Source organism: Megalops cyprinoides, chromosome 9 (assembly GCF_013368585.1).
Source record: "Megalops cyprinoides isolate fMegCyp1 chromosome 9, fMegCyp1.pri, whole genome shotgun sequence".
NCBI lineage: Eukaryota > Metazoa > Chordata > Actinopteri > Elopiformes > Megalopidae > Megalops > Megalops cyprinoides.
Window position 1 is genome coordinate 338,385 of NC_050591.1, and position 27,519 is coordinate 365,903.

The 27,519-nt window shown below is 42.0% G+C and overlaps 1 protein-coding gene and 1 pseudogene across 1 annotated transcript in view; one reads left to right on the forward strand and one right to left on the reverse strand.

Annotated features, from left to right (window-relative positions):
• Positions 1–18,268, reverse strand: part of ulk2 (unc-51 like autophagy activating kinase 2) — a 49,347-nt gene extending 31,079 nt beyond the window's left edge. Inside the window, exons 1-3 of the mRNA XM_036537181.1 lie at positions 16,887–18,268; positions 11,907–11,999; positions 11,660–11,701 (exon numbers count right to left, since the gene is read on the reverse strand). Coding sequence (XP_036393074.1) covers positions 11,660–11,701; positions 11,907–11,999; positions 16,887–16,976 — 225 coding nt within the window. The 5' untranslated portion in view covers positions 16,977–18,268. The remainder of the gene's footprint in view (positions 1–11,659; positions 11,702–11,906; positions 12,000–16,886) is intronic.
• A 2,167-nt stretch (positions 18,269–20,435) lies between these two features.
• LOC118782864 lies at positions 20,436–25,038 on the forward strand (annotated as a pseudogene).
• The last annotated feature ends 2,481 nt before the right edge of the window (positions 25,039–27,519 follow it).

Below are 27,519 nucleotides of genomic sequence, written 5' to 3' on the forward strand. Positions count from 1 at the left end.
CTTCCCTGTCCGGGCACAGTCTAAATGCAGTTAAATTATTGTGCAACAGTACATGTGTTTATTCATTAAAGAAATCACCACTTAGTCATCGCATTGTCTGCCAATGTTTTTACACTGACAGCAGTGTTTTGCTTGGCGGCCAGTGTTAAGACTGCTGGCACTTTGGAGCCCTGGTCGAATCACAGCAAACACCACATGACTGTGCTTAAAAACACAGGGAATGCTTGCGTTAACAGCATTCCCGCAATGCTGTCAGAGGCTTGCATCATAGATTACATAAGGGAGGGGGCCTACCTGGGGCAGCTGGGAGCAAAAAGCACCTTTGAGAAGTGTTCCAGATGCTCTGGCTGGCAAATGTTTAGCAAACATTTAACATGAGGCCCTCAACTGGAGTCAGACAGCCCAAAGCTATCCTCGCGATACCCCAGAGGTAAGCTCCTGAATGATGCCCTCTACAGGGGAACGGACCCCAAGAGCAGAGTGCCTCGAGCTTTAGACACTCATGCGAGCTGGCTCAGACAGGGAGGCACCTGTGTACCATGCTCAATCATGCATGTGCAGTCACATTCCCACAGGTATAACTCTAAATCAGGTGACACGGCAGCCTGGTGAGCTCTTGTACTCTGGGAGGGGGTCGTGTAGTGCCATGGGTGGATCTCTCCGGACGCCACGTGGCCTCTGAGCAATGAGCTCTTTACACTGTGACCGAACACTGAACTGGTGCCTGGAATGCTGCCAGCAAGTGGTCTTTTTTCTTGGAAAGTGGTTGAGGCTTCCTGAAACCCCTTGCCCCAACCCCCACCTGCCCCCAACCCCCTACCCCCACCCCGTCCCTGAGATACAGCTAAAGCTGCACCACCCCCCTTTCTCATACCCCCCCAACTCTCTTACTTCCCTCTGTCTGGATGAGGGACGCCTAAACAAAATAAACAGTGTTCCTCTGAGGGAAGTTTGAGTTTGGCTCCTCAGCTCCAGCCTGACACGCACATGACTCCTTGCATCGTAATCAAACGCTCCCCTGAAGTCATGTGTGCTCCTCTCCCTCCCTCCCACACCCTCTCTCGTTCTCTCCCTTTCTCCCTCCCTCCCACAAACTCTCATTTGCCTTCCTTTGCTCATTCCCTTTCAAGAGACATAAACAAACTTCACTCCAAGGAAAAACACAAACCTTTATTACTAATTGACATTTTTATAGCTGGTCATGACCCTATCAATAATGCTGATTTCATTATCAGTTTTAAACACAGGAAGAGACAGGGTCACATAATTAGATTTATATTGGGGCAGGTGAAAATGGATATTTGTCAAAGCAGGAACTAATATGTTTGAAAGCAGAGGACAGGGTGTGCTTGGATAGGCAAGAATGCCTGCTGATTTCACCTTTGACAAGCTCATGCAACACCAGGTGAGCTTTACTCAGACATGGTGCGGAGATGGGGTAACACTTTCCTTTCTGGAATGTGAGCCAAACTTTCAGTGTTGATGAGGTAAGATCTCAGTCTGTGTGCAGATGGGGTGGGATGTACGGGGGCCTCTCACAGCTGGTATGTCAGTGATGTAAACAATGTTATGGGAAAGTTTTTTTCCCCATTTGATGAAAAAATAAGTTATTCAAATAAAAAAAAACCACTCCATTCCTTCCTGGTTTGTTTCACCTTATTACCACCTGCCCCTCAACTAGAAAAGGTGTGTCAGGTTCACACACAGTCAGCCTCACCTTGCTGTGAGGGAAATAAACTCTTGCATCTTGATCTCACACATGTGCCTGTTTGCATCACCTTACAGTAGAGTTCAACAGCCAGACATAAATCCTCACACAGTACCAGTATAAATGTGCCTGTCTGTGCCACCCTACGCCACATGGGAAGCTGCCTGACACATTCATCTCATAGATGTGTCTGTCAGTGCCACAGCAGAGCTGAGCAGCTTGATGCATTACTGAGTGCACTCATGCTAACCTGAGACTCTGCAAAAGTGCTCAGCGCCTCCCTCAACACCATGTCCCGCACAAGGAATACCTGTAAGAGACAGCACCCTGGCAATAATCACACTACCCATGATGCATTTCCAGCTCCATCAGTGCAGACCCATTCAGAAATCTCAATCTGGCCAGGAGAAGGTAGAGTTTGTCAGAGTCTTGGTCCTCCACAAAGGAGGCATTGATGATTGATGATAGGCACGTGATGTCGGCTGCTGCGGAAGGAGCTTTTCCATCTCCTCTCAGGATTAACCCCCCGCTGCACTCGGAGCAATCCTACACGATGGAGCCAGTGGACTCTGTGCGCTAACACTGTACATAGCAGAACTGCTCTCTCATAGCACCTCAGAGGCTGAGCAGAACAGAGTATCACCACTCATGGGCCTATAACCAGCAAGCTCATTACCTCCCTCCACAGTGAGCTAATGGCTTCTGATGGTAAAGCCCCCCCCCCATTGTCTGGTCTCCGAGGGGAGTAGGAGTGGCCGTGATATCTGGCCTCACCCCCCTCTTCTTGCATTGCACATAGTCACTAGGACATGAGCAAGAAGAGGAAGATCACATTTCTCCTGGCTCCAGTGTGGCCCGGTCTCTCAAACAGACACCAACTGGAAAACTGTTCTCAGGAGTCACAGATACTTATCAGTGAGGAGGTAAACAACTAAGGAGTCACAGACTCAGCTCCATTTTTGTCACACAGGAGGTATCGCCAACGCTGTCACCCTACATTCATTCTGTCTGATCACAACAAAAAAGCACAAATTTCTGTTGAAACAGATAAAACGGATGAAAGTGACAGATTCACATGGTGTTACAGAGTCTAGGCCATAATTAGGCTGGGTTGGCTTGCCGATATGTCTCATGAATGAACCCTCAGTGGTCCTGGCCCATAGCCTGTGGCCCATGGCTCAAACGTGTCACTTCCGTCTGCGAGCTTGCTTGCAGACCTGGAAAGAAGCAAAGGGAATGGTGTTGACCCCACGCCGAGCTGGGTCATCAAGTCAGGACTGTGTTTCAGTGCGTGAGTCATTAGCCTTTCAAGCTAACATGGCTCCCGTTACAGTCCTCAGCACTGATTAATTATGACTTGCGCAATCGTTTGAGAATGTGTTTATTTACTCTGCAGTTGCCGTGATTCGGGGATCTCACCCACTGATGGGCAGAGAGCTGTGGGCTGCCTGCTGCCTGACTCACGGCTGGTGGCACAGGCGTGTATTTACAGCACAGCTGGCAGACTGAGTGACTGAACGTATGTTTTGGTTCCCATTTCTGCACCCCTCTCTTTTTTTGAATCCCCAATTGGACACTGCTCTCAGGAGTGCGGGATGTGCTGAATGCACTCGCCCGACACGCTATGGGCAGCTGAGCGCCCATTGGACGACAGACATGGCTTTGCTGAGGTCGTCTGCGCAGGCTGCGGGCACCTGATGAGTCATGGGGTGCCCGAGGGCACTGTAGAGTAAATGCCTTAACCTCTGAGCTACTTTTGGGGCACCCCCCACCTACATTTCTGAATGTCAGTCACACAGCAAGGAAAAAATATGCCCTTTACAAAATATCTACAGCACTGTGGGGATTACGAATGTCTACAGAACTGTATCTGAGGGGTACAGTGTATCTACAACACTGAATTTGGGGGATATAGAATATCTACAACTCTGTATCTGAAGGATATACGATATCTACAACACTGTATTTTAGGGATATAGAATATCTACAGCACTGTATCTGGGGGATACAGAATCTCATGACACTCAACTCTTGACTCCTTATGTACAGTTATGGTCCTCTTATGGGCCTTTTGAAACTTCTGGCTTTGTGTTGTATGGAGCATATATGTCTATGTGATCCTACTGGCCAGGTCTCTATATGGGCTGACCCAGAGCTGGCTGATTACGGCTGTGAACTGAGAGAGAGCGACAAACACTACCATGCAGTCCTAGGAGCCCACAACCTAAAACAAAATCCCATTATCATTCCCTCAGACACGCCCCCTCCCCCCGAGCCCACATGTGTTCGCTGCTGTAACACTTTCACTGGCCCCAGAGTGGGGTTTCAGCACAGCAACGCTAACGCCCCCCCACCCACACCATGGTATTCAGACAGGTACCCCTGTAACGTTTTCACCACAAGACCCTTGGATTAATCGTCTCAGGTCTCCACACACAGGGCTGCTGGGAGCTTGCTGTGGGACTATTATATATAGGCAGGGAGGTGCTCTCAGTGTGGGCAGCGATGCCTATTACAGCCTGAGAGCTCTTCTCTGCCAGAATGACAGAAATAACAGGCTTTCCATACTGACAGGACAATGGGAGGGTGCCCGCTGTAAGCTGCAGAAGTTCACCAGGCTTCAGAGGCCATTTCCTGACTGCCTGCACCACGTGTCAGTCCCACTAGAGTGCTCTTTAAAGAGATTCCAGTGCTGTCAGCTGAATATCCTACCCAGTGAAGCACACAGCCATTCACAGCTCTGCCTTTAGGTGGGGTGTTCACTGCCTCACAAGGATGCAATGCTTTCATCCCTGTTCCCATTCATTCTCAGGTAACAATATGAAGAAGGGTCCCCTCTTGAGGTCCATGTTGAATTAAAACGCCACCCTTTGTGGGATTTTTTTAAGAACATCAATTTCTCCTGAAATCTTTCTTTTTCCCTTTTGTGGCTGCAACAAAAACACAGGTACTTACACCGCCTGAACTCCTATGGAAATTCTCTGGCCCTCCTTCACTTTTACATTTACATTTGTTTACTTAGCAGATTCTCTTATCCAGAGCGACTTTCATGGGTCACTTAATGTTACATGTTATACATTAGGGCTGGGCGTTAGGGCCTATAAATAATATTGCGATATTGTTAGGCTATATCGCAATACACAATGTATACCTGGATATTTTGAAATCTCCTCTAAAGCACTTCATAAATGCTCAATTTAACCCTTTGATGCATATAATCACACCAGTATGATGATTCTAGCAATCCCTGCAACCAGAGTTTCCGTTATCCGGTAATTAATGGTTTTTGCCTGGTAAAATTTATATTAAAAAAAAAAAAACGATAAATTAAAAACTTGCCAGTCAAAATGTCTGGTAATACAAAACTTAGCTATAATGAAGGCTTTCCCTAAACAGGACATTTGTGTTTTGACAGCGAAATGTACTTATTTATGAGTTCAGCGAGCTGTAGCCTGACTGGGCTACACTGGCTAAACTTGCCTGTGCTCTGCCCGTGTCAAGTGTGCCAGCAGAGAGGGGCTTCTCTCTGCAAAATCGAATTAAGTCGGTGCTGCAAAGTTGTCTGAAGGAAGAGAGAGTGACACGGCTTATGTGCATTGCAAGCTGCAAAGACACATTGGACACGTTTGATTTCAAGTTGGCAGCAGAGGACTTTGCTGCAATGAAAAAAGGAGAAAATAAGATGTTACCTGGTAGCCTATGGGCTACATTTGATGCCATGTAGGCCTAGCTACAGATGTTACAGGTTACCAGGACTGGGGAGTAACGGAATACACGTAATGGCGTTACATATTTAAAATACAAAATATGAGTAATTGTATTCCGTTACAATTACCATTTAAATTGATGGTAATCAAATTAGTTACATTTTAAAAAATATTTAGATTACTGAAGGGATTACACTGGATTTTTTTCCCATTTAATTTCATTTATTTTTTCATTTAATGTTTATTCAGTTGGAAAATCTATCCAATAATAGGCAACTCCGGGGTGTATTTCCCATATGCCCCTCACGAAATAAAAGAAGAAAAAAGCGTGCAGCCTGCCTGACTCACAAGACAGTAGAATGGAGAGTGAGACAGAAAGCAACGAGCACAACACGTTTATGTCATGGAAATACTGGGACCATTTTACTTTCAAATTTGGCAAAGGTCGCAACATAACAGTACAATACAAGCTGTGTTCACCAGCAACCAAACCGCCATCCGCTTCAAAAGAGTTGACCTCTAACCTGAAGAAGCATCTGGAAGTTCTCTTTTCCATTATTTAAGCTAATATTGATTGTTAGCTAGCTATCTTACATAGTTTGGCTGCACTGGATTAGCTATTCAGCTAGCTAGTAGGCTAGTAGGTATAGTATTAAAACTAGACGAAGACTTAACATGGGGGTGCCAAAATGTTAGCCACAACAATGCTAAGTGGACATTCTAAAAATAACCGTTCAGAACCTTATGCTATGTTCACACTGTCAGTCGAAATCCGATATTTTGCATATCCAGTCAGAATCCGATCTTCCTGATTGACTGTCCGTATGACCAGATCCGATCTGTGTGTCTGGGTGGCAATCCTCATTTTTGGTGTTATCCACATTGGTAATGACATTATGCCCAGAAGTAGAAGTAGTTGACCAAACAAACCAGATTGGAGGATAATGAAATGGACTTGCGTATTAAGGACAACATGGCAATGTGGAGCCATGGCGCATGTTTTATAAAAATAATGAAACAGCATCAGAGATGGAGGAGGCTTGTCGCTTTATGTCATGCAGCCGTCACCGCCGGTATCACTTTTCAATGGCTCCCTCCACCACCAAACTAACATTTTTCCTTTAGCCTACGTGTGATGTACACGTGAACTATAGGCTACGTGGCGTCAAAAGTCACAGGCATAAAAAAACACCTGAAATCCATTCAGACCTAAATGGATTTGCGAAACAGATTTGTAAAAATTGGATCTCATATGATTTTTGGCTGTTCAACTGCTACATATGATCGGATTCCAATCGGATAAGCACATAAATCGGATTTGGAGTGACAGTGGGTGCGTTTCCACTAATAATCGGATTCAAGCTCAATCGGAATGAAAATGCCTCATGTAAACACCTCGATCAGAATGAAATAGACACCCCAATTCGATCGAGAATTCAATCGGATTGAAAGAAGTGGTGTAGATTTCTCATAATCCGTTTGATTGGAAAATATTAGCCATGTAGACACTAAATCGGATTGCCTTCTGCACTTGGAACGTTCTGCGCATGTTCATTATGCGAAGTAGCCTATTGACGTATTGACGTTTTACTATGCATTTTTAAAAAAAAAAAAAAAATTAAAAAACATGGCGGCCAGTGCGAAAAATTGGTTGACGACAGAAACCACGCTTATGTTAAACATTATGTCCCATGCCACTTCCTCATTTGGCGATCGGATCAACTGCTTGATGGGTCCATTCACCATCGCCTTACAGAACATGTACACAAACTTTTACAGTGCTCTTGTGGACTCCGAACTGGTTCGAAATAATGCAGTATTCTGCACGGCTACCCAGTTTGTATAGCACAATTGCCACTTGTATTGTGATAGGAATGGGAACTCTAACTGTAATCTCCTCTGGTGCCATGTAGGCTTACCCCTCCGTCATTGAGCATAACTTCATGAATGACTGTCGCGTCATCCTGAAGTTGTCTCTCCATTCCAGATCTGTAAATGCATGTAGGACAGCTTTGTCCCACCAGTCCTTGCTTCAGACTTTCATCCACATCCGTCTTGCTTTGGCGGACAGAATGGGCAGCAAAGGTATTGTTCTGTACAAAACATCTCGTGCTCGCCTTGTCTCATTTGATATCTGTGCAAAGAGGAGGTTTCTTTCGAATTGTTGCTTTATTAGAATTGAGAAAAGAATTGAGAAAAATTTGGCTATAATAGCCTACGCAGCACGTCCATATTTGAAGACGGCTATGCGGGAATGCTGGATGCGGGATCTTGTGCATGTCAGTCTATGCCGATTGTCCACCTCTGGTCACAAGCGTACAAAGTACACAACTCCATTACTTGAGTCAATGTGTGACGGGACGGCGAGCGGCAAACAGGTGACGACAACAGAGATTGGGGTGAACGAAGACAAGATGTTTAATTGTGCTACACAACAAACAAAAGATAAAACTATTTACAATAATAAACAAATAACACCGGGCAATTATTCCCAGGTGCCTCCTTCTTTCACTGGCTCACAGAGTTTATACTCTCCTACAGCCTTCTCCCCCAAATGACAGAACTGGGGTGCTTAAATAGCCTAAGCCCTGCCCTGGACTAACCCATTACCTGGGTCAAAATATTAAAATCAATTTACAGGAATAAAGTGACAAAGTTATAACAACAATTCATCCCACAATGAAATACACACGTTCTGTTGACAAACCCACATGTTTTGTTCCCAATAAACAGATTGCTGCATAAAATTTACATTGGCAGCACAATTTCCCCCTTCCACGTTTCAACACATGGGAACTACGCTACCCATAATACTATATAATTCCCATGATCCGTGTACGCACTCCTTTTGCCTGTTCCCGGTAGCAGCTCTAACCCACAGGTGAGTCATTTCAAACTTAATTGCAATTATCACATTTGTTTTAAAGTAACAATCATAATTGCTGTCTGTTAAATTAGCAAACCCGATCGCTTGTTTTCGTGTGCACCCGAAACAAACGCTTGTGTTCGCTACCTTAAAGTTTTAGCAAATTCAAACAACAAACAAACAATCCAAACATATATGTCTGTAGCAATCCTATACATAGTTGTAACAGTCTTCTTTCCTCTTGCAGGACTGAACACATCTCGCTAGCTGAAGAAATAAACCAATGCTATTTAAACCGAGTCCGTGTATTATTTAAACATTGCGCAAAACACATGTATTGTCGCACTACCACGCTTCCTCATAGCGGGAGGGATGCGCCAATTTGTGCGGAGAATTCCTTCTCCGTCACACAATGTGTAGATACTCCTGGTCAAATATTACTCCAATAAGAATGAAAGTTGTTCAGTCAAATTTTTACTTAAGTTAAAGTACTGGAGTACTTGCTTTAAAAATACTCAAATATTCAAAGTACATTTTCTTTTTAATTTCAACGCATTGTTGTATTGTTGCCACAATGCATTTACAGAACCTAATAACTCTGAAACAACCTAGTGAATGCACTGACTTGCTTGTAGAACCTGTAGAATAAAACGCTTGTAGAATATGCTACAAAGCCTGTATAAATGCCGATAGAAACACAATTGAATTGACAAAAGGACAGCGATTGTTTTCATTTCTTGTTTTTTATACACATAGATAGCTAGGGTGTTAATGTCACACCAGTCATAAAACCGAACTGGCTAGAGCTAACGCATAGGTGTCAACCTACACGGTTTTCCCGTATAAAATACCGGGATTGTACACATAGCTATGGCAGGATACGGGAAATGTACTGTAATAGTTTTCCCCAATAGAAACAAAAACAAAAATAATCAAAATTAACAACCTGTAAACAGAAAAATAAGATGTAATATAAATCAACAGGCTGTAAACCATCTGAAAACAACGACCGGATGATGCAAATAGCATGCTAGCTCACATCCACAGCGGTTCTGTTGCACGTCTGATTTGTTTGGTGCATAGCTAGCTAGCTAAGTAGTAAACCTGCCGAATTTTGCTAAACATTGTAGGGCGAAATGTTTTGTAGTTGGACAGCTCAGCTAGAAAGGTTTGGCAAGTAGACAGTGATCAAGCTATTTCTTCCACAGCTAGCTAGCATTGATGATGTAGCCCACCAGTAATGATTCTCCTACAAAAAAAGAGTGGGAGAATACACCATTGAATAATATAATCAGGGCATATTTTTTGTCGACCGAAATTAACACTTAAGTCTAGTCAGTCAATTTTATGGCCAGGGGTGCTCTGGTGAGGACTGGTCATCTTTACCTGCTGTATCCATTATTATCACCGCCAAGTTCAAATTGAACTGTTCAAAAAATGCAGCAAGCACTTTGAATTTGACTGACAGCGTAGGAGTAGTTTACTGTGATTGGTTTTTGTCCTGTGATGAACACATCGTATGGCCTTTTAGAATCGCATTTTAGAAAAGAAAAGAAAAAATTAATCCGCTCACTAGGGGTGTGCGATACTGCAATTTTTTACCGATCCGATACCAAGTAAATACAGGGCCAGTACTGCCGATACCGATACCAATACTTTGTACTTAAACAAGCAGTTTATGTGCTTTCATGTAGGGGCAAGCAGTGTGTCATCATATGTTAAATCTGAATACATTTTCTGACCACTAAATGAGTTTGATTTTTGCTTTCCACTGTTAATTAATTATGTGCATGTTAAAACCCAGAACAGATTTTAAGCAAAGTTAGGCAAATATAAAATATATTTTTATTAACATAAAATCTGCACAAAAGAAAAATCAATATTGAAAATTTACATTCCTTTTCCCTTCAGTCTGAGGTTTTTGTTCAGAAATAAAAAAATTTTCCCTTTATTTACACTTCTGAGTTTTTTTAAGAACAAAGTGCACAAAAACTATTACTAGGGCACAAATGTTTTAAAAAGTCAAATTCTTCCTTCCCAGTTAGAGGTTTTGTTCAAAAACAAAAATATAATAACATTGCACTTACGTTCCTATCATTGATATGAGAAATTAGCATTACCCAAGTAATTATGCTTGCTTGGGTAATATTAGCTAACCAACAGCTTGCTAGCCAGCTACCACAACCTTGGTAACAGTAGCTAACATTAGCATGCTACTTTCTAACATTGCCATTGACACACTACCAATGTCACTTAACATTTGGCTTCACAAAAGGCTAACACTGTATAAAGTGTAGTGGACAAGTTTGTTTTTTTAAAGCACTGTTCTCTTGTTTTTGTTTGTTCCCGCTTGCTTGCAGTGGTGGCTGCAAACTAACGAAACACTATGCTCACGAAACACCGCAGATTGTCTGAAATTTGTGCGCTACTGTGAAAACTACAGCATGAAATTGTTTAATTAACAAGGATGGCAATTTGAATAATTAAGTGGCAAGTAATCCCAAAGCTTTCTCTTAAATGTTTCACATTATAGCTTTCTTTAGTTACAAAATTCAAATTACAGAACACTGCTAAATTTAGTTAAATCAAATTAAATTACTTAGAATAAACTTTCAGGTTAGGTTGAGTGCAATGAACAATAACGCTTACAACACAGACCTCATAAAAGCTGTAATGTGTCATGAGCTTTTAACGCAATTTAAATAGATAAATGCCATCCTTGTTAATTAAACAATCTTACATTGTAGCTTTCGCAAGCACACAAACTACAGACAATCTGCGCTGTTTCACGAGCATAATCATTTACTGTATTTATGCAATTGGTGTTGATTATTCTGTGAATTATTTGTTTTATTGTTAATCAAGGAGGATAAAGGGGAGTAGTTCGAAAGTAATGATAGATTTAAAGGTAGTGTTTGGGCTTCCCCTGTTTCCAGCTCACCAGTCATCACTGCTAGCTTTGCGCTAGCAGGAAAGCAGAGATGTATACAGACGTATACGGAGATGTAATGACGTGGCTCTATGGTGGCTCTCTAGCCCGTGGAAAACCAAACCGGTTCTTAGAAGGCTTGCAAGTTGAAACTCCGAACTGGCACTAGCACCAGCCCAGAACTAGCACCCAGTTTGCGTTGGTGGAAAAGAGGCCTCTGTGTGAGAGGACAGTGCCTCAAACAGCCTCTACAGTGATGGTATTTGAAAAACACACAACAGAGAAAGAGAAAAGGAGGGACTTCCTGGAAGTCTGCACACCCACAGCAGAACTGAGAACAGGGTTGGTAGTGTTTAAATAACAAAAATACACAATGAAGCACACACACCCTGTTGTCAGGTATTGAAACGCAGACCTTCTCTAATAAAATAAAAGGAGAGCAGAATTACCTGCACATCATAGAGAGCGACAATGTTTTCATGCTGAAGTTCCTAAGGATGAAGATAAAGACAATCACTTCAATAAAGTCTACACAATCATATTCACAACTGCACACTTCAAGGAATCAAATTCTGGCAATAATACTGGGATCTATCCTGGGGCAGCATCCCAGCAGTTTTCATAATGAACAATAAAAGACCATTAGATATGTCCTTTGGTTTGGTCATGATCTGACTGGATCAGAACCTCATTTACCTTTAAGATTTTGATCTCCTTGCCCAGCAGGATCTGAGACTTGGACAGGTTCTTCTTGTTAATACTTTTAATGGCAACCTCCCAATCTGTCTTCTGCAAGACACAAAGAAAGAAAGAGAACAATGAGTGAACACCCCAACCAGCAATCTCCTCTGTGTCATTTTTGCCCCCTCCCACTGTAGCACTGAAACCAGGCTAGCACATTACATCCCTTTCCCACTGCAGAGCTGGAACCAGGCTGGCTAATTATACCCCTTTTCTACTGTAGAGCCTAACATGAGCTAGAGCAGAGGTTTTCAACCTTTTTGGGGCTAAGGCACATCAAAGGTCAAACCAGAACATCAAGGCACACCAACTTAAGGCTGGTTATCAATTATGAAGAATGACACACACACACATCGCTATAATGTCATTAGCAAGATTTGACCCATATTGCACTACAGCAGACTGTCAAATAATTATCAAACAGATAGTTAAATCAGCAGACAATCATATAATTTATGAAAAATGCGTTAAAGTGCATCGGAGCAAGAACTTGTCCGACATAGTGCGGCATCATGAACAGCAACATACTAAAATAAAATAAATAAAATAAAACAAAACATTACTCCATTAACCCTTTCACGTGTACAGTCACACCAGTGTGATTTCCCGTTTAGCAAGTATGCTAAAACCGGTGCAATTAGAACACTAGATTGAAAAAATTCTAGCTAATTTTAGCTTTGAGGAAACAGCAATTTAATGTTAAAAAATATAGCAAATGCTAACTGAAAACTATGAGGAGCTTAATAACGCTAATGAAAATGAACCATGTAGCCAAACATGCGCGCTACATAGCATAAAATAAGTTACGTGTGGAAGCGTTAATAGCACAATTTTATTTATTTATTTGTTTTATTTATCCTTTATTTAACCAGGAAGGTCCCATTGAGATACAATATCTCTTCTGCCAGGGAGTCTTGGTCAAGATGGGCAGCAAAATAAGATAAGAAAAAAAGATATATAAAGATACAAACAGAGAGATAAACCATAAAAACATATCAAAAATACAACAAACAGACACAAAACATACAGGGATCATGGGCTAAGAAGAATCATAAAAAATAATGGCACATGTTAAAAGCAATGACATTGTTCTGTAAAAACTGATTTTAAAATATTTTTAAACATGTCGAGAGGGGGTAATGATTCCAGGTTAAGTATGCCTTGCAGCTCATTCCAAGCTTGTAGCGCATAAAAGGAAAAAGCAGATTTACCCAGCTCTCTTCGGGAGGTTGGGACCATGAGGAGAATTTTCTCTTATGATCTAGTGTTATAGCTACTGTGGCAATATATCAGCAAACTAGATATATACTGCGGTAATTTACCCAGTAAAGCTTTTGCAATAAAAATTAACATATGGGTTTTTCTCCTTAGACACAATGAAGTCCACTGAACCATTTCATATAAGTTACAATGATGTGTACAGGCGCTTGCACCAGTAACAAACCACAAAGCAGCATGATAGGCTACATCCAGTTTTTTCAAAGGAGATGAAGATGCATGCATATAAATTACATCACCACAGTCTAATACTGACAAAAGGGTACTTTGAACTAGTCTTTTTCTAGCAGTAAAAGGGAAACATTTTTTTAAACAAAAATAAAAACCTAATCTTGGTTTGAGTTTTTTTAGGAGGCTCTCAATATTGACACCAAAGGTCAACTTGTCATCAAGCCAGATGCCAAGGTATTTATAAAAGTAACCCTCTCTACAATATAACAATATAAAGCATCAGTCTTTTCACAGAGTATAAGTGCACACACACGCTTACACACACATACACCTGTATTAAAAACGCATTGGGTTCCTCAAAATTCCACGGCACACTTCACTTCACACGACCCCTGTACAGCACCATTGCAACTGTAGCACATGATGCCACAGTGAATGCTACCTACTGCAGACTGAAACAATTTCCTGGCCTTGGTCTGTAGTCCTCAACTACCCAATAGCAAGACAGCTATTTTGGCTGTTTACTGCAATCACTGAGGGTGGCCTATTCCTCTACCCCGCCATGTTTTTTGTGTCATGTTTTAACGCCATTTGCAACAGAGGCTTGCAGACTCAGCCCACAGATTGCTTGTAAGCAGGCCAGCACCAGGACTGCTAGCAGGGAGAGCTGACATGGGCCGGCAAGAACCACCCCAGAATCTCAGCCAGCCGGGTTCCAGCTTTGCAACTGAACCCTAACCCAGCTTCTGCTGGTTTAGCCATGAGGAGAAGTCAAAACAACCAAAGCAAATGGCCTCACACTCCCATATGGCACTCCTGTGTGTGTGTCACCTTGTGTGTGGGAGAGCGGAATGATAAAAAGGTCTAAAAAATATAATAAAATATAAAAAAATAATAAAAATAACCAGGGCTGATGGCAAGCCTTGCAAAACTACAAAAAAAAACCCCACATGATATGTTCCACTGTTCAGAGGGCAATAAGAGTACAAACCTAACAGGGTACTATTACCAGCCTTTTCCTGTTGCATTGTAACTATGTTCATATTGTTGCAACAGGACTGCCTCAAAACGATATGTTGCTTCTCAAGGGGTTTTATCTTGTTGAAAAATTTCTAATAATGTTCTCATTTAAAAATACACTTCCTACACTGGAGCTTTCACTGATTCCATGTAAAGCTTTCTCTGGCAAATGAGGGTTAAAAGTATTTCTGCTCCAGGCTTGTGATATAACTGCTTATATACAATATTTCACACAAATACTGGATCGCCTCCGTGCTTCCTGGAGGACCCCTTGTCCTGCATATTTTAGATCTCTCCCTGCTCCAACACAGCTGATTCAAATGATCAACTCATTATGAACTCCTAAACCCGCTTAGTAACAAACTGATCATTTAAATCAGCTGTGTTGGAGCAGGGAGAGATCTAAAACGTGCAGAACAAGGGGTCCTCCAGGAGACGTTTGAAATGCTGTCCTAACTTGAATTTCAGCAGCCAAGCTAAAGAAGAGGATCTTGGACACTTTGAAATGCTCTGCACAACACCGCAGGGCTAGAGAAAATGCATGAATCCTTAATTTTAGTGCTTTTAAAAAACTGGGTTAATCTAAGATGCTTTATCGCGCCAAAGGGCACTCTGGAGGCGGCGCGCGCGCGCGCGCACACACACACAAAGTGACGCGATCCGTCTCGGTTTACTAACAGCAGGCGCTAGTGAGCCTGCCAGCATCAACGCTCCAGACAGACATGAACCAATCAGCAGGCTCAGGAGAGCGGAGCTGTTTGCGTGGAAGGAAACGAACGCCTGCTACGCGACCACCAGGCACACGCTCCACGCCATGACCACAATCTTAACTTCCCTCTCGTTCTGTGTGAAGAAATGTCTTCCATTCGGCACAAGTGAAAAGTGACACCATCGGTAAAATAATCAGTTGTGGAGGTATAAAAATTACGGTAATTCATTCAATGTATCATCATAATATGGGTTCTATGGTTCTGGCGAAAGTTTAGAAAGATAATCATGAACACAGTGTAGCGCCCACGGCCTCGCGTTGTTATGGACAATGTGAATAACACCACTGTTACGGTCCACAGTCACAGTAATGCACCAGAGCGCATTTGTACATATGGACTCCTCACTCTCTGCATGTGGTTTGCCCGGTACACCACGGCTTTCAAAACAATCACGGAACACATTCGAGTCTGATGATCGTAGCAGCATGCCTTGTAGACAGCGTCCTGATATATTCCGAAATTCTTCCGGCTAAAAGGATGATGCCACCAGCCAAACCTCTCACCTCCACTGAAAATAATTCTATAAATAAATGGCGTGCAGATGTGTGGTTTATAAATACTCCGTGTCACATGCTGGGCTACTTTCACAAGCCTCAGCCTTCGAATAGACATTAACCATTATGTCTCACACACATGACGGAAAGTATCTTTGGCAGCTCCATTCTGACGTTCTATTCTTAACTGCACACACAGGCACGTTTGCCCGCATTAGTCTTTTCGTGAATGCGGACAACGTGAAATGTTGCTTTAACCCAAATAACCTCGCACTTGGCATCACAGCAACGTCTGCTCCCTGCGTAAAGGACAATGTCAACGAAGCATGCAGACACCTGAAAATAGTGGGTGCATGTACTTGTGTTTTCTGACTTGCAGATTTGCATCAAATCAAGACCACTCCAGACCTCTGGGCAAGATGCGCCCAGCATCAATGAACGCGCAGGGGTTGGCGGACACAGGGAGCAAAGATATTGTCCAAAGATATTGCTTATAATTCTAAAATCAACTCAAAACCACGCGGCTTCATTGGCTACGCTTGGCCGAGAGATTGTGTATTTTCACAGATCGGCGTTTACACTGACCCCACCGAGTGCATGTGTGTGTTGGGGGGGGGGGGGGTCTCTCTGCCGTGTTCTCTCTTTTTTGCGTTTTGGCAGTGTTTTTAAATGCACACACCACACGGCGTCTGTTAATTTCAACATACCGAACAAAAAATGGACGAAATGTCAAATGCAAATCAATTATAAATTGACAGAACGGATATCGGGGTACACAGCCCTACTCGACCATCAAACACAAGACCGCAAGCAGCTCAGCCATCAGTCCCTTGACGTCAAAGCTTCTCAATGGCACTCGAGTCTTTGCTTTATGAATGAATGTGTTGTGCTGCGTGTTTCTCTGCAGGAGCGCTTTAACCAAACAAATCCAATTACATCAATTCGTGATTTATACACCTCTCAGATCGCTGGCACACAGTAACGTTAGTTTCGCAATTATAGGCGCAGGCATTTTCTCTAGTTTTATAATTGAGCTTCCTTCTGGCCATTTTCTAATAGCTTTCATTATGCTTAAAAATAAAGATTAGTGCTTATCTAATGATCTGACGTACAATAAGCCACTGACCCAGTTAGATGCGCGAGGCGTCATGCATACCCACTGCAAACATTCAGACAGACGAGGCACTCCAAATTCAACGTACCTTTCTGTGTCTCCCTTTGAACACAACGGCGAACGCTCCATGTCCCACCAAGTCTTTTCTGCTGTATTCAAAATCTCCAACCGTTTCCATTTTCCAGCAGCACTGTCCTACAGCACGACGTTGTCTGTCCTAGACTGTATGTTTGCAGTATGCACTTTGAAGGATGATCACATGAAGCTGGCCGACCAGCCTTCGTGATAACAAGCTTGGAATTGTATCAATCAATATCGCTATTTTATTTCGTATGACATCACACGTTCTAGCTCAAGATTTCTCCTCGGATACGACTTCATCCGATTTGGGGACAAAAGTGACACTAAATACCGAATTTAAAAAAAGGTTCCCTTTGCACTCGCATTCCTCTATGTGGAAATACATTTCTTAAGACGCAAGGAAGACTATACAATTGAGCAGAACTGCTAGTTCCCTCTCTGTGATATAAAATACGGGTTAAACCAGGTGGTGCAATCCATTTCAATTGTGTAATCAAAGGACGCCGCACACTGCAGTACGCATGGCTACCAGCAACAATGTCTGAGACCTCGATGTCAGTCCCTTCCGCTAGCTGTCATTTTCTGACCTAGTTTGTCAACTTGTTAACAAGCTATCGCTCATTTACTCAGTAAAGCAGGACGCACTCAAACTGCCCGGCTACTTAGCTAGCTAGCTACATGATGTCGAGTGTTAGCAGCCAGCACCCAGTTCACGGTTACTCCATAACATCGGTGACAGTGACATGGTAACATGGTCTACTGTCCATAACTAGCTTGCGATCTGAAGTAACTGGATAGCGTTCAGTGGCTGTAGGCAATATGGCTGGATTCCGAATCGTTCTCCAAAGCTACCTGCACTTTCTATGAGCATTCCCTTTTCTGACATCAGACAAATGAATAACGATCTCCAAGTGCAATTAGCGAACTGTCCTTCCTATGACAGCGTATAGCAAGCGAACAAGAATGCGAAAAGATGCCTTGACATAACGAAAAATACATTATTCACTATCGATATGATCTTCGGTTGACGTGTTCGAAAATAATAAGCTTTGATTTCTTCTGTAACTCTTGCTGACAACTCGCTAATATTGCTTTAATCCACAGAGATTTCTTCCGCAGCTACAATACTAGCTATTCGCTTGGTACTCCTCTTGGTTGCAGCTTGTCGCTAGCTAGCTAGCATTCAGCAGTCCTTTGGCTTTCAAATCTCAGTCACAGACAGGGCTCCCAAACAGGTTCATATAGTTTTTCCACGTAGGCGAAGAAAAAAATATAGGGGATCGCTTTATTCTCCTTTGTGGCTACAGTTCACGTCCAAATATCTTCATATTCGGTTTAAGACAGGTCACAACTCAAATGACCCCGATCCTCCGCTGGTGCTTCGATACATGCAATAAACACAATAACTATCGTCACGCTGTACCCCTCAGACCATATAGTTCCGTGGGCCATTTAGTCTCTCCTTCCGCCACGAAGATTAGTCCGGGTATCGGGCGCATTCGTTACAATTATTTGCTTGTGTAACATTATTAGAGTGGCAGCCGTTAGGCCATATTTTATTTAGTATATAATGATTGTATTATTGTCTAAGGCAGCAAAAATTATGCAACTTGTGTTTATGAAAGGTATGTAGGCAACGACAAAAGAAAGTTAGTTGTATTCTCGAATCATTACGTAATGTTTCCGTGTTAATAGACTGTTACTAAGATAGAGTTTACGAAGAAAAACTTGCGTATCTTTGCACTTGCACATGTAGCAACGCACTCCGGTCACAATTCGCCCCTTTATCGTTTTAGCGTCATCCTGGTGTTATTTTGGTGACGCCTGGGGCGGCCTCAAGAGCATTAGCTCCGTTAAACAGCAAGTCAATCTTTACATCAACGACGTCTGCTAATCCACCTTTATTTTCAAAGGTAGCGAGGTTCTTATCTGTATTGTTAGGGCACATAATTATGAATTAGTATCATATTAGTAGCCTACATTTGTTAATATCTTATTAAGACAGGTGTATGCATAAAATACAGAAATATGTAGGTAGGCCTATCGTAGATATGTCGTGTAGCCTAAATCTACAATATATCGAAATCCAATGATTTATGAGCGTCAAGAGAATAGAAATATAAATGAACAGAGGCGAAATGACTTCGTGTACAATTTTCTAGCCTGATGCCAAATTCAACCAGTGCCTTATCTCTAACATTTTTTCCTTTAAAAGATAGGACATTATAATCCCTTGCATCCTGTAAACATTGCTCAGCTCAGTTGTACTCTATTCACTAGCGTGATAGTTGAATTCCTGCAAACGGTGTTGAGAAAATTACGATAGGCTTATTCACGGAGTCATAAGGATAGGCGAAATTTCTATTCCTTGACAGAGGCGAGGATCTTACACTTCCAACCTGGGCACGAACGTGTCTCTTCTTGTCCGCTTTGGCCCTGTGCACCGTTGCTAGCCGAACACTGGTGGGAAAATCCAGTTTTTTTCTAATTTATAATGAGTTACGGATATGTAGGCTATCCTTCCCTATTTTACACAATGTCAACGAAAGTCAGCCAGGATACATTGCATTACTGTCATTTAGCAGACGCTCTTATCCAGAGTGACTTACCAACCAAAAGACGTTTTATCATAGCGATCGGTGTTCATATTCCTCCATTCCCCTAAATATACAGTAACAAACGAATTTATACGACTATGAATCAGATGGCACATTTAAGATATCAGGCTAGCCACGAGATTAAATGTTTCGTTAGAACCTGTAACATTGAAAATATGTGATCTACATTATCTGTCGTGTACCGAGTAAGCAGAAATGTTTAACCACATGGTAGGCGTGGATAAAAATTTGCACGACTACTGTGAAGTATCTAGTGGCTATTTAAACAGACGCGCTTTGGTCTGTTAGCTAGTTAGTCGAATTCAAAGTAAAGTTGCGTGACGCTGTCCGAAAGACCTATTTACACATGACAGGTACTTTTCGTTGTTTCAACAATGGATGTCGAGTAGTGTTTAAATTAAAACAATAGATCGCTTGTTCACGGTAATTGCACCCATTACCTGGCCATTCCCAAATACAGGTGTATTTTAGAGATTTTAATCCGTGTTAATAGAGGCAGCGTTAATGTATTAGAGTGTTACACTGTCCCATAGGTTCCAAACGCGATGGAGATACTTGTTTTTTTTTTCTTGATTTAAGGATGTGTGTGGTTAAAGAAAAGTCCATTGTGGAGAATTTAGGCTTTAACTGCCAAGAGAGGAATGACATCAACAATCCGTAAATGATCTGATAAAAAAAACTTTCAATCCACTTGCCAACAGTTGGTCGAAAGCGTTTTCTGTCCGCATACAAAACAATTAGTTTTAATCCAACATAACTTCGATTAAAGGTAATTGACTAAAACGTTGTTTTATATCTTTATGCATGGTATTAGGATCCATAGCATGTAAGATCCTCATCATAGAACAGTGCCAAGTAAAACATATTATTAGTATTAATGGTAAAGTATTACTAAGTTAAAAATATTAAATGAAAAGTAAAAGGTATTATTGGTAATAATGACTCGGGTAAGATGGTTTTACCATGAGTCGAGTTAAACGTCCTTAAAAACTGCAGGCTTTTATAATATTGAAATAATGTAACAAAACACACATTGGCAACAATTTCTATATCCAAACCGCCATACGCATAGTATAAGTATGAACATGATCGTTCTAAATTGGTATTTCCACCAGTGCAAGGGAAGTCAGTGCACAAGCCAGGGGCCGTAACAATCTGCTTGCAACCGCTATTAATGGAACGCCTTAGGGACAAAACCCACTTTAAATCTCTAACGATGTAAAATAAGTACCTTCTACAAAATCCCCGAAATATACAATGGACTCCATATATGTGTTTCTTTGAATAGATTTGGAAGGATGTGCCGAGGCCGGTTTCAACTGGATTCAGATCATTTAAACTCTCTTTGTTAGCATGGTAGCTAGCGCTGGGCTTTTATGTTCAGTATTTTAGGTTATGAACAAAGCCTAACGCTAATTCTGAATAAACCAGTGCAGCATAAAGAAAGCATACATGTAAGTAATGCAAGGTAAATAATAAAACTAAATGAATTTGTACTCAAGGCATTGGTTGTGTGCATGATTGCCAGGAGAACCTGCAGCAAGGGCTCTGACAGAATTGTCAATTACGACATCATCACAATAAAACAGTCACCTTGTTAGCCACTGGGCAGAGCTACTTCAAAGCCGCATCGAGGCCTGGCACAACAGATAGTTAACAGTTGGCGTTTACGGGACACATGCGTTTGGAGAGTCACGCTGCACCATGCGAAGAACAGTGGTATAAAAAGCAAGGCCCTGCAGTACACCCTTAGATTTGTGCCCCAACGAATCTGAGACTTCAGAGTAGAAGGCAGAAACCAAGAGCAATCAGTGAACAGGACTACAGTTATGATTATTCCTGCAACAGCAACAATCAGCAATGTCTTCCCAAATCAGTGGCCTACTCCTACCTGTCTCAAAGTCCTAAAACACAGACAAAGGCCTCAGGCAAAAGGTGACTTGCATTTCAACCATAGGGGCTTCTTTCTTGTTGAAGCTACTGCCCAATGATTTAACTTTCTCTGGATTTTTTTGTTTTAAAGACAGAAACTCCCTGCTGGACTGCATGCTTTCCGGACTGAGAGCCTGGGTCTTCATGACACAGAACCTTTAGTCTGGGTATTACATTAAGTTTGCTTTATGTGAATCCTTGTAGATTTAGACCAAATGTCATTTTGGCTCTCTGTACCGGTCTGGCAGTACCTCTGAGTGTGTATCTGCTGTATGTAGCTGTATGTAGTGTAGTGTATGTAACTGCTGGCCTATACAGTCTGCACGCTGTGCTGTTAACTGTGCGTTGTTTCCCTGTGGATGCAGGGTTTCCAGGGTCCTCCGCAACGGGCACAGCAGCGTAGGAAGTGCACCACTTTCAGCAAACTCCAGCTGTGCCACCTGGAGAGAGATTTCAGTCTGACGCAGTACCCCAACATTACCATGAAAGAGTCAATGTCCAGATACACTGGGCTACCAGAGTCCAAGATCCAGCTGTGTAACTTTAGTTATATTTACCTTACATTTAGCTGCTTAGCAGATACTCTTATCTAGAGTGACTTACAGTGCACTGTGTTTGGAAAAGAATAGCAGTGTGGTCTTGTGGTTAATGCTCTGGGCCTAAAACCTAAAGGCTTGTTTCCTACTGGGTGGGTCTTTGGACCCTCAAGCAATTCAGTTAACTTCTTCAGTATATATTGAGCTGTGTAAATGGAAAGTATGTAAACTACTGTATGTAGACATCAATGGCTAATGGGTGTCTGTCAAGCAAGAAAAGGCCAGTACTTACTTACTTACTTTGAGAGTATCTCTGCTGCAACTTAACTATGATTCTACACATTATGTGGTTTATTATGTTAGGCAAAAGTTGTTAAATTGAAGGAAATAAATCCCCAGTGCTAATTTTACATCTTTCTTTTCATAGGTCTGGTTTCAAAACCGCCAAGCTCTTTACTCCAAAAGTAAGAGGTGAGCTACAACACTTGTAGCGCCAGATCCAGAACCACAACCCAATCTCAACATCGCCCCAACCCTGCCATCCAGATACCCCTCTCTGAGCCTGCCTGAACCCTCCAGGGCCGACCAAGGCCTGGGAGTGGACAGCCTGACAGCAGCCAGGTTTCTGCCCCTGGCTGACTCCACAACAAGAAGTCTGCCAGCTACATCAGGTCACTTGGAGCAGCCAGGAGCATAATAACTGGCTTGGAAACAGCACCTCACCTGGAGTCCTGTGAGCGCAGCACAGAGATGTTGCACCCTGTCCTGGGATGACCGCACGCTTACACACCCCAGGGGATGAACAGCTGTGCCACCTGTGGTGGGATGCAGGTAAACCCATGCTGGAGTGTATGGCATGGCTACCCCATCCCATGCCTGCCAGCGCCACCAACTGCCACCGCATCAACAGATGGACTGGATCATGCTACTGCAGGATCATGACATCATAACTGACTTCAGCTCCCATGGCTACAAAGACCTCAGTTTGACTGACCTTGAGTTTTCAGCTACTTTAATTGATTATTTGCTCAACTGAGCCACAAAATAATATAGGCACGAAACCAAAATAATTTTATTCTATTTGATTATTATGAATATATAGATGTATGCAGTTATTGCTGAAATACAACTATGCAGACATGTTATTAATACATGAATAAATTTTTGTAACATATAAAAGTAAAACTGCAACAAAAGATGATAGTTTAATGTTTTCATTTCAACTAATATTTTGTAAAACGTGGCTTACAGGCACCATGTATGTCATGTTTCCTGCCAAGTGGTTTGCCGATAGCGTCTATACACATACTATTGACAACAAAACTGTTGAAATAAATTAATAAACTGATGCAATAATATACTGCTAAAACACATGCTGGTGGGTCCTAAAAACAAGACAAAATTCAAACAATGGGTTTCTGACCAAATAGCGCCACCTGTCTGCGAAAATTGTCCCTGCATCTGGTTCTGGTCACTGATCTCAAAGACCTCTCAAGCGGAGGGCTGTACTACGAAGTGAGGTAACAGGCTTATCTCCAGGTAACTTCAGGAGTAACTTTGTGGACGTTTGGGTGTAACGTCCCAATTAACCCCCTACTACAAAAGGTGGATAAGTCTTACCCGAGGTATGCTGTCATGGCAATTTACGATGCATCTCTAAACTGCTCTGAGCAGGCTATCTTCGAGGTTAACTCGATGTTACCCTTGCAACGCCCACAATCTTGTCGAGAAAAATGCCGGCACATTTGGAGACCCAGTCGACATTGGTGCATGGATTGCGAGAGGCTTGCTCCGCAGGGCGGGGGTGTTTAGAGACCGTCAGAATCCTCTAGCTTACCCCGATAATGTTCTCTATGAAAGATATCAATTCTCATCTGAGGGAATTCAGTATCTTTGCCGGCTTCTAGGGCCAGACATCTCCAATGGCACTCGCCGGAGTAATGCCCTCACTGTTGAACAGACAGTGTGCCTTGCTTTGCAATATTTTGCCAGCGGACACTTAATGTATTTCACCGGAGATGCTGAACATCTGAGCAAGAATACTGTATGCCGTGCAGTTCACAAGGTGGTATTTGCTCTCTACTAAACTGCTGGATGCATTTGTTGTGTTCCCTGGCCATTTAAGCATTCTAAAGATCAAATAGGCTTTTTAAGCGATCACAGGTAATTTACAATATAAAAACACTTGGTCTATTTTTTAAAATGCATAGGCTTGGCCTATACTATGGAACACATTTTTTTTCCCATAGGAATCCCGAGGGTGATTGGTGCGATTGATTGTCCGCATATCTCCATTAGAGCGCCCCTGGGAGAACATGAGGGGGATTATGTGAATAGGAAGTCATTTCACAGCATCAATGTTCAGATATTTGGTCATATCGTATTTGATCTGACGTGTAGGTTAGCCTACGTTATTTTGTCCTTAAAACTTCTTATATTCAAGACAATCAAAGACATGTTAGGTGGTGATTTTCTTACAATGGTAGTATGTTAAATGACCTGAAATCCTTTGTCAGATGACATGTGATCACCACTTAATGGTGACCAGTCTGGAGGCTAGGTGGCCTGGGTCAGTGCATGATTCATGTATTTTTTTGGGAATCCACTCTTGGTCAGAGATTTGAACCAAGGTAAGACAACCACCACCCTATATTTCACACATCATGCTGTACTGTGACAATTTCTATCATTCAAAGGGCGTTTTGATGGCCTGCTGCTTGGGGACCGAGGGTACCCTTGTCTGCGTCACCTGATGACCCCCTATCCTGACCCACAAACAAGGGAACAAATAAATTATAATGTGGCTCACAGTAACACAAGTGTCAGGATAGGGATGACATTTGGGGTCATCAAAGCATGCTTTGCCTGCCTGCAAGGCTTGCGGGTGCATCCAGAGCGGGCATGTGAGGTGGTGGCAGCAAGTGTGGTGCTCCATAACATTGCCACTATTAGAAAAGAGAGAGCACCACACCAGCTGCCGATGCCACCAGATGTAGTGGACCCAGGGAAGTTGGATCACCCAACAGGAAGAGCCGTCAGAGAGGCCATCACAAATCAGTTTTTCCACCAATAAAAAAAGACACATGAAATTATTATTTTTTGATTTATGTATGTATTTATTGGCATTCTCCCTTTCCTAAAAATTAAAAGAAAAAAACTTACAGATGGTAGAGACATATTGATCAAAGAATGGTCAATGTATAGCAATACCTTTTTGTCATATTCCAGTTTTTCTATTTCCAGTTTTTTTTTTATTTGTAGCATTTTTTCTAGCAGTCGAGCTCAAGCATACGCTTATAGAGCAACCACACATTGTCAGATCCAACCTGCACAGCAAAACACATTGAGAGAACGAACATGGCATGCCAAATTCGGTATCATTAGTGTTACATATTGTCAGTATGAACAATCCTTTTAATAGCAAAGGAAAAGCTACCCTTTGAGTTCTCTGAGAGGCCTGAGAGGAGGTAGCCATGGGTGGGGAGAGCTCCTCCTGAAAGACAATAATGTGATTACCAACTGGCCAAAGCTTTGTTCTCTTAAAGGTTCATTCTCATTCAATAGATGTATGACTGGAAATATCAGCTCATGACAATTTGCCATACATAGCCTAGTATTAGCCTATGTTAGTCACCGTTAAATAGACATAAAAATACAAGTGATGAAGTGGGTCAACCTGGATGTGTGTCCGACATGGCTGACGTGGTCTCCTCACCCAAGTCCTCCTGAAAAAAAATGAAGAGAAAAGCTGTTAAGTTGTTTCAACATATCAGCATTGATAAATCCACAGAACTCCTCAATTATTTCCACACTTACCTCTACCTGAGAGAAAGATGAGGGGACTCCCCCCTCGATTCCCTCCATTATGGGCCTTCCTCTATTGTTCGCCATTGCCAACTCCTCTACCTGTGAAAATGTAACAGGAGGTGGCCCTCTTCCAGTTTTCACTGCCTTTTTTCTGTTTGCTGTGAACACATGAATAGGCTATTATAAGTGTAGGCTACACACCACATCTGTACTCAGAATTAATGATGAGAACTATTAATGCATACCACTTGGTAGAATATTTTTATATTTCATCCTGACTTGTTGCCTGGTACACTTTCCACTGGGTTTGCAGCTGAAATGATTGTTAGAATGAAGATATTCTTAACACAATAGCATTACATTCATACAGGTAGCCCTACAGCCTAGGTGCTTTAGGGAGTAAATCTTAATTCATTAACAGTGAGTAAGGGTTCAATTTCAGAAATGTAGCCCATGTGTAGGCCATAATTAAATTATCCTCATTGTTTTCACATATTTAGATTTAGACTATTTACGTGTCCTTACATTTCAATCAAAAAAGAAGAGTCCGTAAGACAAAATAGAGAACATACGACAAGAACACTGTCGAGAACACAACATCAACGATATAGAAGGTAAGTAAACAATCAGTGCGCTAGCTTAGCAAACGTCAAAATACTGGTAGCGTGAAGAGCTAACTTCAGTCGTAGCCTAATATATACCTGTCACTGAAGTGAAGACATGAAATATGTAGGCCTATGTTTAATGTAATGTCACATTGTGTTTTAATGTGTTCAATGCTCGTCCTTATTATCTTCATCATGCTTATACACATAAAAATGCATAATGTCAGATGATGATTACCTCTGGTGGCGCTGAATTATCCTTCTGGTTTTCGGGTGACATAATGAAAACACAGTCGGCACACTTCTTTAAACAGTCGGCAAGTTTCTTTAAACTGGTGAGCGACCTGACTCTACAGTCATCAGTAAAGTGTTTGGAGCACACTCTTGTGTTGTCCGTAATCTGAGATGAGAGATGTATTATCAGTTTTAGCACGTAAAATAGTTCACTTTTATTTATTAATTTACTTGCAAAGGTAACTTTCCACGTTAGCTAACGTTATAACTAAGTTTGCTGCACTCGATGGTGCTCCGGCATCTATCGACTCCACACATTAGCCAACACTGAAAGTTAACGCTAGCTTATCTCGTTGCATTACTTCATAGTTAATGGTGCAACATCACGCCATATTTTGAGAATCCACTGCCGACGGGTGTCCTTGTCTTTTAGGAAACGATAAAAAGACAGCTCTGGATTGCGTCTTTGGTAAGAATGGCAGCCTGGCACACAGCAGTAAGCCATTAACCAATTTTTATACACTTTATTTAGTTCATTGGCAAAGTGGCATGACGAAAAATTTACAGACATACCTGTACTGTACAGTTCTTAATAGGGGTGTTACATTAGCTTACACATTAATGGGGTACAAATGTGTGATTGAACCGTACATAACAGGAAATACACACGTAGTCAACATGACATTTGTTATACATTACATGAGTAACAACACCAAAACAGTCACAGATATCAATTGTGACACATACAAATGTGTATAATAAGAAGTAGTACGTTGTAAGTATGATAAACACCTATGTTACAATGCTGACGCTATTCAGTAGAAGGAAGTCAGAACATACAGAATGTTGGGGTGCACACGAACAAATGCACCATTGGGTGGAAGCAGGATTTCAAAAATAAGGGGGAG